Below are 12,643 nucleotides of genomic sequence, written 5' to 3' on the forward strand. Positions count from 1 at the left end.
CCCCTTTCCTGACTGCCCTGCTCAGTCAGGGGCGGAGGGGGTGCAGCAGGTCAGGCAGGTCCTCCTGGCCACGAGGGAAGTGAGGAGGGGAGGCGATGCCTGGGGGCCAAGGCAGGAGGGAGCTGGGAGCCCTCCTGGCGCCTCGGCACTCCCCCATCTAGGGAGATGTGGCCCCTGGGCCCCACTTCCTTTCCACCCTAACAGGACAGACTGGTTTAGGGTTTTTTTTAAAAAAAAAAAAACTTTGGTGAATTAAAACCAGAAGAGAAGGACTCCAGCAGCAGCAGCAGCATCAGGCCCGTAAGACACAGGGGGCTCAGCCCCAGGAGAGAGCAGGAGCCCCGGGTGGGGGGGTGAGTCTGGCCTGCTTCACCGGGGGCTGCAGACTCATCAAAGCCTTTGGTCTCTGATGAAGGCAGTCCTCTCGCCCTCGGCTTCCTCCTCCTCCTCCTCCACCTCCTCCTCCAGCCCCTCCTGCCAGAGAATGGAGGGCAGCCCTTTGTAGGCGATGAGGTTTCCGCTCTCCAGCGAGTAGATCTTGTAGCCACGCAGGCACGGCCCCAACCGCAGCTGCAGCACCAGGAAGACGGTGACGAACACCAGGACGATGAAGGCACAGCTCAGGCCCGCCACCAGGAGCGGCAGGTAGGAGGGGGGGCTGGCAGGAGCCGCGCCCTCCCCCCCCACGGCAGGAGAGGCCCGGCTGCTCTGCGTCTGATGGGAGCAGGTGTGCTCCTGACTGTTGTAGTGGGCATGAGCCGGGCAGGACGAGCACTGGGAGGCTGAGGAGCCCAGGCAGGTGGCACAGGATGGATGGCAGGGCACACAGAGCCGGGACTGCAGCAGGTGGGGGTCCAGGCTGTTCTCCAGAGGCGGCGGCCCCAGGGCCGGAGCAAAGCCAGGTGGACAAGTCTTGAGACAGGTCTTCTGGTGGAGGTAGAAGCCTTCTTCACACACTGCAAGAGAAGCCAGAGGAGAGAGGATGCTTTGAAAGGCTGAGGTATAGAGGGAATGTGGGAAGGCTGGTAAGAAGATCTCAAATGTGGGATGCGATGTTATTTGGTGGTGTCAAAAGCAAAACAATCACGGAAGAAAAGAAATGAAAGAGGCAATAAATATAGGATGACTATGGGAAGTGAAAGTGAAAATCCTGTATGGAAAAAAATATTAGCAGAGGGATTACTCTCAAAATAAATTGAACAGAAAGATGATATGGAAGCCACCTGAATAAAGTAAAAGGGAGAATGTGACAAGTGTCCAGAAGAGGACGGAGTGAAAGAGCCAACTGGAAACCTAGAAGCAGATGCTGGACTGAGTGCCACATGGTGGTCCAAGGACAGTGGGAGGGGGCAGCTCCCTGGGCCTCTGGTGCTTTTCCCCTCCCATCAGAGCCAAGTCACAGAAACCGCGTCCTTCCTGTGCCAAGGCTGGTGACCGAGTTACCCACTGCTCTGGCAGGAGTGCCTCCAGCCCCTCCACTCAGAGGGCCACTTGGGGACCACAGGAAGGGGGGGTTGAAACCACTTCTTAGCTAACTAGGATGTGGAGAGAGCAGCAGAGAGTGGTGGGCCCAAATGGGCAGACCGAGGGAACCTGCCACCAAGGCAGGACTCCCCCTCCCTTCCCTTGGAGTTGGGGAGGGGGCAAAAGAGGCACCCATCAAGTCCAACCTGTCCAGGGACAGGGCAGGCCCGGAGCCACCCTTCTGCCAGCGGGCAGTGAACACAAGCCCAGGCCCAGGGCAGGGGCCACCCCCGAGAGTGGAACACTGTGCCAAGCAGTCTGTGGGCAGCTTTTCCTTAGGACTTACCCACGCAGGCCTGGTTGGTGACCAGGGTTTTGCAGCCACTGGTCTCAAACTGGTTGGAGAGGTCGGGCAGGTCGGGTCCCGTCCCATACAGAACCAGGACGAACTTGGTGAGGGTGCCTGGAAAGCAGAAGGGAAAGAGGGGTGAGCACCTGGAGCAGCCTCCCTGCCAGTCCAGATCCAAGGGGAGAGTGTTCTTTGAGGCTTCTGAATCATATTGTAAATTTTTTAAAATGCATTTTGTCTGATAATTCATGTTTACGGAGAGTCTTCCTGGCATCCGGGCAGACAACACCAAAAGGAAACACCGAGGAATAAAGCGCGCACTACCGTAATTGTTTGCTTCGCTCGTGTTCTCAATTTCCAGCACCCATTCGCCAGCCGGGTCTTCGTCCCACGAATGCGTCGTCATGAAGGCCCAGTCGTTAAAGCCATCGGCCGAATAGTCCCGAGGCCTGGTCAAGCAGAAAGAGGTGATGGGGAGGGCTCGGCAGAGGCTCGGTGGTCTTTTGGGACCGGAGGCGGCAGGGGTCAGCTTACCTGGCAGCCAGGAGGGTGGAGCGGGTGCCCATTGGGCTGACCAGGTGAATGGCCAGGTCTCCGCGGCGGTTGTAAGAAAGGGTCAGCCTGGCTTGGACATGCTCCAGTCCGGCCACGTAGTCAGCCTTTCCCCAGCAGGCCTCCACCTTCTGCCGCACCTCCAGACGCTTGCCAATGTCCCTGCAGGACACAAGGATACTCAGCAAGGCAGCCAGCGACCATGGGGCCTCTTCCCCCATGGGGTGGAGTGGATGAGCCCCCCATTAGAGGCACTGGATACATGCACTAGCTGTCTGGCTGCCTTGTGGTTATTTCTCTTAAGGTAGTTTTTACTTATTCATTGCACTGGAATTCTGACTTTTATATTGTAAGCCACCCAGAGTCTCCCTGGAGTTGGCCGCACCAAAATCTAAATCAATCGATCCAACAATCCTGCCAGGACAGTCAGTCACTCAACGTATGTTTGTAAGTTGAGGAATCCCTGTACCCAAGAAGCTGAGCCCACCCACCCACCCACCCAAGGAGGGAGAAGACACCCACTTTGGCTCGGGGAGGATGTCAATGATGCACTTCCGCTGAGGCCCCACTGAGGTCCAGTTCTTGGCCAGGGCCACCATGGCGCCTGCATCCAGCAACCCGTAGCCGTAGGAATGGCTAACTGCGGAAAGAGGGGCGAGTCAGGGCTGGGCAGGGCAGGACGGCATCTGCCGTGGCCCGTCTGCTCCATCCCCAGGGCTACCTTTGCGTCCCACCCCGTTGGTGGTCCAGTCGTTGGTGTTGAGGTGGGCAGGTTTGGAAGTCCGCACAACCAGATGCTGCATGTCCCGCCAGGTCAGGTTGTTGCTGCAGAGAAGAGGCAGGTGAGTCGGCAATGGCGGCTCCACCAGGCCCGGCTTGCACCAGCACCGCCCCCTCCCTTGCCCCTTACTTGGCTTCCAGAGCAAGGGCAATGATGCCAGCGGCCAGGGGTGCCGAGGCAGATGTGCCAGTGTGCGACTCAGTGCATTTCTGCCACAGGTCCGTCGTCACCTGGAGGACGGAGAGAGGAAGGCCAGCACAATCACAGCTTATCCGGCTGCCGTTCGCCTGCCAGCTCAGCAACTCCCCCCCCCCCCCACAGGCACCTCTATTTCCTCTGAAAAGGAATGGACCCCATTCAGTGGCCGTGGGGACCACCTGCAGGGCTGGCGCTCCCAGCCCCCCAGCTCCTCTTTGAGTTGGCCTCCCAGGAGACGTGCATGCAAACACGCACAGCGACATCGGCTGAGCCCCCCCTGGAATCTCTAGTGCCCGAGAGCTCCGTTACTTTGCGCTCTCTTTTCAGCAGAGAGAACTCTTCTCCCAAAACCCAGGAAATGCCTTATGGAGGATTTTTGTCTAGCCACAGACAAGGAGGGAGGGGCCTTAAGCCCCCAAACTTTGGCCCAAAATGTTTCAGTATCAACTGAAAGAATAACCGGGTGTTTTTGTTTTAATTGCTCCCAATGTAAACTGAGGCACAAGGAAATGCAGTCGGCCCCCCTCCACCATGGATGCCTGCAGGTGGCCAGATACAACTTCTGGCTCTGCCCCCGACGCGCAAACTTGAAGCCTCAGACTGTCCCTGCGGCTTGCACAGGTTTCCCCTTTGTAGTGTTTCTCCTCTCCAATGCAGGCCCCCAACAAGGGGTCTCCCTCTGTCCTGTCTTCCTTCCTTGCCCCCACTGTCCCTCCGAGCCATTTACACCACCAGATTCCCGGTTCTTTCTGCACTCTCTTTATGTCATTAATCATCTGTGATCTCTTGTCCCAACCTTGGCACCATGGCCAGCAATTGCAATCCAGCAATCGTGGCACCCGTAGCCAGCAATCCTGGGTTTGGGTTCCAAACCACCCGGGCATCTTTGGAGCACGTTTCTGTCCTGGGACCTGGGGGGAGGACGCACCCTGGGAGCAGGTGGGACTCACAATCTGTTTCTCGTTCTGGCTGCCGCTGCTGTAGGTGGTGGCCAGGGTGGAGGAGCAGGCCTCGCTGTACCAGGGCACGTTGCCATACTGGGTGGTGCTGCTGATGGAGAGGGTGTAGATGCTATTGGTGTAGCCGTCGCAGTTGCAACTGTCACGATCGCGGCCACCATTCCCCGAGGCCCAGACGAAGATGGAGCCCAGTCCGTTGCGGCCCTGAGAGAAGGGTTGGGTGAAGCAGCTGGGGGCCTCGAGGTATACCCTGACTGGCCCCCAGCTGCCCGCCTGGCCCGCCCCCTCACCTGACTCACGCCCCGGCGGAAGGCCTCTTCGGCCATGTGGGCGGGGCCATCCACGGTTTTGCCGTCGTCCTCCGGGCCCCAGCTGGCACTGTAGATGTGGATGTGGTCGGGGTTCAGGCCCAGCGAGCGGGCTTCCACAGCGTCTGTCACCTCCCCATCCAGCATGCGGACACCTGGAACAAAGATGGCCGCTGCTTTGACTGCCTCTGACCAGCCGGACCAGCCCAACAGCGGGCAGAGCCCAAGGGTGCTCCTCACCTCCGATTTTGGCGTTGAAAGCCACACCCACACCACAGATGCCGTTGTTGGCCACAGCAGCCACTTCGCCTGCGCACCGAGTCCCGTGCCTGCAACGGACAGAAAAGGCTGAGGCTATGCCTGCATAAGGAGGGTGGACAGTTCAGACATGCAATAAACAAACAAACCCCTTCTTCTTGGAGGCCTGAGTCTGCAAGAGTGCAGATCCGGGACAAAACCCCAAAATGTGACCCTCGCAAGGGTCAGGGGGGTCTTCCGTGGAAGCCTCTCATCCCAGTGCCCCACCCCAGGCCACGTGCCCAGTTACTCTCCTCCCTCCCACCTGTTGTCATTCGTTTGTGTGTAGCGAGGCTGAGGGTCCGGATCCTGGTCATTCACGTCAAAGCTGGCAGCCGGGTCCTGGGAAAGACAGAAGCCTCTGGGGCCTTAGTGCTCTGCCCCTTCACAGGAGACATCGGCCACCCTGGAGACGGGCCTGCTGGCCACTGGGAGGCCTGTCCCCCGATGCCGTGGCTGGGCTGGGGGAAACTTGGAAGCGTGGGCCCTCCAGCGAGAGACAGCCAGGACCCTAGGAGGCCTTTGCCCTCCCCTCCCAGGAGAGCCAGCGTGCCCATCCCCTCCTCCACTTACATAATTGGCCTCCAGATCTGGGTGGTTCTTCTCAATGCCATCATCCAAGATGGAGACCACCACCCCACGGCCAGTGTAGCCCTGCTGCCAGGCCTCCTCCACGTTCAGGTCTCTCTGGTTGCCGTTGGACTGCAAAAAAGGGGAGCAGCAGACCGTCACCCCAAAGAGCCGGGGTGCTCGAGCGGGAGTACAGGGGCTTCGAGAGCCCATCTTTTCCTTCCTGAGGGGGAATTCCCCCAATTGTCCTCAAAAGAGAATCTCAAGCCAAAGAGGAGAGAACCCCCCCTACTCAGGCTCAATCTCACAGCCCCCCCCTTTTCAAACATTCATCCAAATAGGGAATGCCCTGCTAGCTCTCTTGGTCTCTTTTCCCCCTCTCCCCCCCCCCCGCCCTCTCTGTGCTGCTCTCCTGCAGGGCACGCTCTGCCACGGCCCCTGGCACTGCCCCTTGGAACCAGAGGGGGTTGCTGGGAACCAGAGGGGGCCACTCTAGGGACACAGCCATTGGGCAACGTTTTAGAGCCTCCGTCCCGCTGGCTGGAGTGGCTAAACAGTGCCCCTCTGCCCCCGGCCTGCCCCCCCGGGCTTCAGAGAAGACAAGTCCCATCTCCCCAAGACAGTCGCCTCACCTACCAGGTACCACTGCTGGGGGAACTTCGGATCTGTCGGCTCTAGAAAGGCATCCCGCTTGGTCCGGCGCTTGGCCACCTGCTGCTCCAGCCAGAGCACCTGCAGAGAGATGCCCGTGGGTATGCTGCCAGGTTCCCACAGGTGCCAGAACAGCGAGGCCACGAAGAACCGCTGGGCAAGCGTTCATGTCAAAAGATGCCACTCTGGAGCTCTGCCAGCAGAGCAATCTTGCCATCTAGTCCCACAAGGACCACATGCCCAGCCCTGCCATGGCCAAACTGCAGGGGGGTGGCCCTCTGCTCATGGCCAGAGGCCCTTTTCTAAAAAGGCAAAGCAGACCCAGTGGAGGCTGCACGGACCAAGCCTTTGCGTAGTGGTGCGATGAACGGTTTTCCTTTGATGGGGTTCCAGGCCTGGGTGACCATCTCCCACTGCCCTGCTCCACTCAGGAAACGAGACCACCCTGCTCAGCACGCGGGCCCTATGGCCTCTGCTAAGCAGGGAGGGGGCCTTGCCTGGGCCTCCCTCCCCAGGCAAAGGAAGCCCGGCTCGGGCAGTCACAGAGCAGCCTCGCTCAGGTTCCGTGTCTCTCAGCTTCACCTACTTCCTCCCCTGTTGAGCTGGAAGAGAAGCCAGAGCTACACACCCTTCTAAGCATCTCCAGCTCCTCCTGCCAGCCTCCTTCTTCTCCCCAATGGGCCTCAGCCCAAACCCTCGGCAGATCAAAAACGGGGCGAGCAGCCATTCCATCCCCTCCTGGGCAACTCTTGACAGGCAGGCAGGCATGCAAGACAAGGGGCCAGTGGCTTGTGGGAGATCCGGAGGAGACCTGGAGCTCGGTAGGGCAAGAGTCATGGCGCAGCCCTCCAGGGCGGCCTCCTCCCTCTGGGGCCAACTCTGCAGGACCGGAATTCCTACCTGCGGCTCTCTGGACAAGGAGCTGTGCCAGGACCAGTGTGGCGAGAGGGATCGCTTAGCCACAGCCCGGTGGTAGAAGTGGTAATAGTCCCCGATGATCTGAGAAGAGAAGCCAAGCAGACCAGGTTCATTCGAGCGCTGGCCCCAGAGAGGGGGTCCAGCACCCACAGCAGAGGGGGGCTGCAAGGGAAAAACTAAAGTAGCCCTAAGACTCAGACTGTGAAGAAAACGTAACTTTCATGAACAGTATTTCATTCCTGCCTAATCTTAACCCAAGGGTAGGCAACCTTGGCTCTTTTATGACTCGTGGACTTCAACTCCCAGAATTCCTGAGCCAGCATGGGGAAACTTTGGTCCCTTCATGACTGGTGGACTTCAACTTCCAGAATTCCTGAGCCGGCATGGCTCAGCTTGGAAACCTCTCCCTTTCCCCTCAGCATGGCTGGCTCTGGAATTCTGGGAGTTGAAGTCCACCAGTCATAAAAGAGCCACAGTTGCCTACCCTTGTGACTTAACCCAATGAAACCATTCGTAATGCAGAGTTTGAGAACGACAGCAGCAGAGTCCCCCTGTGGGTGAACAGTCCTGATGCCTTACATAACACACCTTTCCCAAGACACTCCACACTTCAAATAAGGGGCACGGTGACCCTCAAAAACATGTCACAACAAATGTCTGGCTCTAAAGAGGCTGGTGAGGTTGCATGAAACGGCCTTTGTAAAAGGCCCTGGTAAGCTCTGAGCCACATGAACAGTGATATCTGAGCCATTGCTGGCCTGAAGACCAGAAGAATGGGTGGGAACTGACATCACCAGCCACGATCCCGCATCAACCCTGGGCAGCTGGGCCCTCTGCCAACATCACTGCTGCAAAGATAAGAGCCTGCTGGAACAGAGACAGCTGACTAGTCATCAAAACAGCGGTTTCCCAAAGCTGACATCAAACGTCCTGCCTAAAGAACGGCGCTGCCGCTTCCCACCAGTGGGGCCCTTGTGACTGGCAAAGGCAGACAGGAGGCCCATTCCAGATGAGCCGAGGGCTGCTTCCCAAGGGAGAGGTCAGCGCAGCCATGAATTCAGCCATGAAAGCAAAGGGCTCCAAACGCTGCCAGGCCAAGGGAAGAGTTAAAATCGAAGGGAATCTCTGTAGCTCAAGGGGGTCCTTGGTGCTCCCTCAGGTCGGCTGTTGCTCGCAGATGTTTTGCTACCCAGCTAGATCACATCTCAGCTCACTTCAGTGCGCTCAGTTCAGAAGTACTGAAGATGCGGGTTGTCAGGGAACCAAATGTCTACAGGCAAACAGCCAAGCTGAGAGAGCACCAAGATCGCCAAGGAAAACAGGACCAAGGAGTGTCAAGGAGAAAACTCTCCCGCTCTTCCAAGTGTCAGGATCTCGTGCAACCTAACGGTATCCTGGCTGGTATCCAAAAATCCTAGGGAATTCACCCGCACGAGGCCCCGCAGCAGGAAGAGTAGCCCCTCCCTCAGGAGTAGCGCAAGCCTCCTGCAGCGCAATGTGCAAGCCTCTGCTCGCGAACTGGCTTAAATATGAGCAAATACCGTTAGGAAGTAACTCACCGGTCCCAGGTTGAGGAAGCCATGCTTCCTGGCCATCCGTTCGGCTTCCTGCAGGCCAGCGGGTACCAGGACAGCCCAGGTGTTGGTGTAGATGTGCTGGCTGAGTCCCTCGCTGACTAGAAGGGCCAGGGGCACCGTCATCGCCCACCAGAAGAGCAGCAAGGGCAGCCTCCGAGCCATGAAAGCCAGGAGGGAAAGCAGAGCTGGGCAGCCAGGAGAGGCCCTCGCACTGCCCGGCAAGGGCTCAATCGGCCTGAGGAGGCATGGGGGCCGGTTCTGGACCACACATCGACTGCACAGCACCTGGAGAGCAAAGGGAAGCACAGGGCTCAGAGTGGACCTCCTCCCCACCTGCTCCAAGATGCCGAGAAGAGCAGGACGTAGGTAGCAAGAGGCTGTGCCCAATGTCTGCCAATAGGAGCCAAGTGGTCGTGGGGGGGGGCAGGAAGTTGCCACCATAAAGCATCATTTCCCAAGTTCCTGAGCCCAGATAAATTTCCTCGTGTGTGGAAGAGGCACAAATGCCCCCTGTGCAAGGCCGACTGCCAGCTGCCCTCATTTGGGATGGGAGGAGATTTGGGGGCTTATGTCCCCCTTCTGGAGGACCCAAAGGAGAGGGAAGGAGATGCTCCTAGAGGCCCAGCTGGAGCATGGTGAGGAGGAGCCCAACACTCAGGAAAGGAGAGGAGAGGAGATTGGGGCAGGTGCCCAGGATGAGCTGCACTCCCCTGCTTCCCTGCATGGGGCAGGGGATGCTCTCCGAAGGCCCTCCTGGCCCCCTTGCAAAGATGTGGCCAGAAGCAACCCAAGTGAGGAGTCAAGGCTGGCAGGTATTAGCCTCCTTCACGGTAAGGATTCTTGGCCACACAACACAGCTGCATTTGTGTAGAGGAACCAATCTGCATCCTGTTATGCAACTATCTATTTAGTAAAATCCTAACCCTCAAATCACTTTGCATTGTATGTGCTATGCTGTTGCTTTTCTTGCGACCAAAACAATCTCATAAGGAGCTTACAGAAAAAAAATGAAAGCGGAAAACATGCTATACACAAATGAACAAGTTTGCCAAGGCAACTTATTTGCAAAAAGGGGGGGGATGACTCCCCTGCAGCCAAAGCCCTTCTCTTGTGCTCTAAACCAGACAAGCATCAGCTGTGCTCTGATCTCTCCACCGAGGAGAGTGCTGGCTGGAGTGACCATGGAAAAAGGGGACAACCACACACAGGCGGCATGTTGGCAGAACAAGAGGCCTGAGGCCTGGAAGCCCTCCAGTGGAGCTACTGTGCACCCTAACCCCAACCCTCCTTTGTTGACTCAGCGGTGCAAGGGGCAGTATCGATCCCCCTTGTTCTGTGGGCAGATACTGTTTGTGCTTGACCTCTCCTCTCCATCTCTTGATCCAAAAACCTGGCGAGTGTGCTCCGTATGTCTGCCCAAGCACTCCAGCACAGAAGGTCCTGGTCGGGGCTGAATGCAGGTCCTCCATTCCCAGGGCTGAAGAGTCAGCAGAAAGATGACCAAGCAGAAGGTCATCCCAGCCAGAGGAAGGTCAGGAGAGCCGGAGAAGAGGGGAAATTCTACCCAGCCACATTATTTCACCACACTTGCTGTTCCTGTCTGGATCAAAAGTGATCTCCAGCCTCCAAATGTTAGCCTTCCAGCAGAACAAGCTTATTAACTGACCGAGCAAGCAAAAGCCCTTCTTTGGAGGGGGTGGTTCAGCAACAGATGGGAGCCATTTCTGTAATTCAAGGAAATGCCACTCCAATTGGAGGAACAGGTTCTGCCCTGGACGATGGACGGGTATGTGTGGCAAAGGCCAACCAGGAGCTCTCCATTCTCCAGCCAGTTTGGCAGAGTAACCGATACAGCGAGTGCATCTTCAGGAGGGGAGAGGCTCCGGCCACCTGTCTCATGGCGAAGAATCCAAGAGGAGGGGAGGGGAGGGGGGAGGAGGCATACCACAGACATACTAGAGATGTACTTCCATGGACCACTGAAAGAGAAAGGGCTCACATGCTTTGCCCAGGAGTGTGATAGGCAGGTCACAAAACAGGCTTTGGAGGGGCTGCCACAAAGAAGGAGGGGGGTGTGTGTCAATGTATTTTCCAAAGCGCCAGAAGGCAAGACAAGAAGCAATGGATGGAAACTGAACAGAGAAGCAACCTAAAACTAAGGAGAAACGTCTTGACAGTGAGAACAATTAACCAGTGGAACAGCTTGTGGGTGCTCCATCACTGGAGGTTTTGAAGAAGAGATTGGATAGCCATTTCTCTGAAATGGTATAGGCGGGTCCTCTGCTTGAGTAGGGTGTTGGACTAGAAGACCCCCAAGGTTTATTCCAACCCTATTATTCTATGTTTGATGTTCATCTTTGTTGCCCTTTTCTGCAGACTTTCTAACACCTGAGCATCTTTTTGGTATCATGGTGACCAAAACTGGATGCAACATTCCAAGTGTGGTCTTACTAGTACAGTGTAGAGAGGTATTATCACTTCACATGATCTTGATACTATCCCTCTGTTGATGCAGCCTGGGAGTGCATTGGCTTTTTTGGCAGCTGCAGCACACTGATGCTCATATTTAGATGATTACCCACTAGGACTCCTAGATCCCTCTCATAGTTACTGCTGTTGAGCCAGGTGCCACCCACCTGCGTATTTGTTTTTTCCTGCCTAAGTGCAGGACCTGACTTTTCCCACCACTGAACTCCCTCTTGTTGGACAGGGCCCAGTTTTCAAGCCTGTCAAGATCTTTCTGAGTCTTGAGTCTATCTTCCAAAGTGTTAGCAATTCCCCCCACCCCAGCTTGATGTCAATTTGCAAATTTCATGAGTTCCTTTTCTGTGCCCTTGTCTAGGTCATTTATGAAGAGGTTGAAGAGTACTGAGCGTGAGACTTGTTTTCAAAGTACTCGTGTTGGGCATTCCCAACGTGGGATCAAGACTGCTCTTAGCACCAATTTATACCTTCTCGCCACTTTCTCAATGATTAACCTTGGCTTTGTTAGCAGGACTGAGCAAATGAAGGACATGGGGACACACAGACGTGTTTCAGCACAGATTTGCCAAGGCATTTTGTTTCCAACCATTGTAATTTCTAGAGGTGAGAAAGTACAAATTCACTCAGCCCTCGAGCAACTTCAGCAGACAACCACTTCCTAACCACGTAACCTATTTCAGCTCAGAGGCCCACATCCCCAAGCCCTGCTTGCTCAGGCCCAAAGAAACCAGGTGAAAGCCTGACGTTAGATGCTCAGCCCTCTAACCCACCAGGTTTCTCAACAACCCACTTTGAGGAACTTTCCATGGACCAGGAAGATGAAGGGGGCTGCTATGAGCCCTTTCTGGATACGGAGCTACAAGTGAACTTGACTACTGTAAGGTGCACACGAGGAAAGGGTGTAATTTCAGGAGACAACTCTCACACCAGCAGCTAAGCCAAATTTCTCATTTATTTCCTTCTGTTCTCCTATTTTGCTCCCCACTGACTCTCTCCCCTCACCCAGAGTATTCTGGGAAGAGTAAAAAACAAAAATAAGAACCCCACTAATGCAGGGGATGGGCACTCAAGGGAGGTGGGAATTCCAATGCATGATTAACGTCTTTCTACTCTAGCCCAACTTCTGTTGGCCAAGCCCTGCCACAGCTTAGCTTGAGCACTTGAGACCACCCGATGCCCGGGGAAGGGTCACAGGTGCAGTGGGAGCTGCTTCTAAGCTCTGCTGTTTTTTTTGGGGGGGGGGGGCTTCAGACAGAAATGGCAGCTAGTTTGGGGAGAGGTTGACCAAGCAAAGCCAGGATGGCTCCTTGGGGCCCAAACACCCAGTCCCTGATCCGAACCTTCTTGTTCTTGGCTCGCTAGAGACAGCACAGATGAAGTGTGCCTCCAGCTCAGGAAAAAACAAAACCATTGTCTGTCCAGGCCAGAGTTTTTTGAGAAGAAGCTGGCTTAACTAGCCCACCGCCCCTTCAGGGTCCCTCCGCGGTTTCAGATTTCGGTAAACAAGTTCTGCTTTCGCACTTCTACCCAGACGG

At 56.1% G+C, this 12,643-nt stretch overlaps 1 protein-coding gene across 1 annotated transcript; it reads right to left on the minus strand.

Annotated features, from left to right (window-relative positions):
• Nucleotides 1-390: 390 nt before the first annotated feature.
• FURIN (furin, paired basic amino acid cleaving enzyme) lies at nucleotides 391-8,747 on the minus strand. The gene is made up of 15 exons (XM_015818611.2): nucleotides 8,607-8,747; nucleotides 7,030-7,128; nucleotides 6,115-6,210; nucleotides 5,482-5,610; nucleotides 5,174-5,250; nucleotides 4,852-4,940; nucleotides 4,594-4,766; nucleotides 4,295-4,507; nucleotides 3,276-3,376; nucleotides 3,087-3,190; nucleotides 2,888-3,005; nucleotides 2,348-2,527; nucleotides 2,138-2,262; nucleotides 1,811-1,927; nucleotides 391-956 (listed from the first exon to the last, which is right to left on the minus strand). Exons 1-15 carry the CDS (start codon nucleotides 8,745-8,747, stop codon nucleotides 391-393), a joined length of 2,328 nt encoding a protein of 775 aa, XP_015674097.2.
• Between the last annotated feature and the right edge of the window lie 3,896 nt (nucleotides 8,748-12,643).

Source organism: Protobothrops mucrosquamatus, unplaced genomic scaffold (genome assembly GCF_001527695.2).
Source record: "Protobothrops mucrosquamatus isolate PMUCROS unplaced genomic scaffold, P.Mucros_1.0 scaffold768, whole genome shotgun sequence".
In the NCBI taxonomy this organism is placed as follows: domain Eukaryota; kingdom Metazoa; phylum Chordata; class Lepidosauria; order Squamata; family Viperidae; genus Protobothrops; species Protobothrops mucrosquamatus.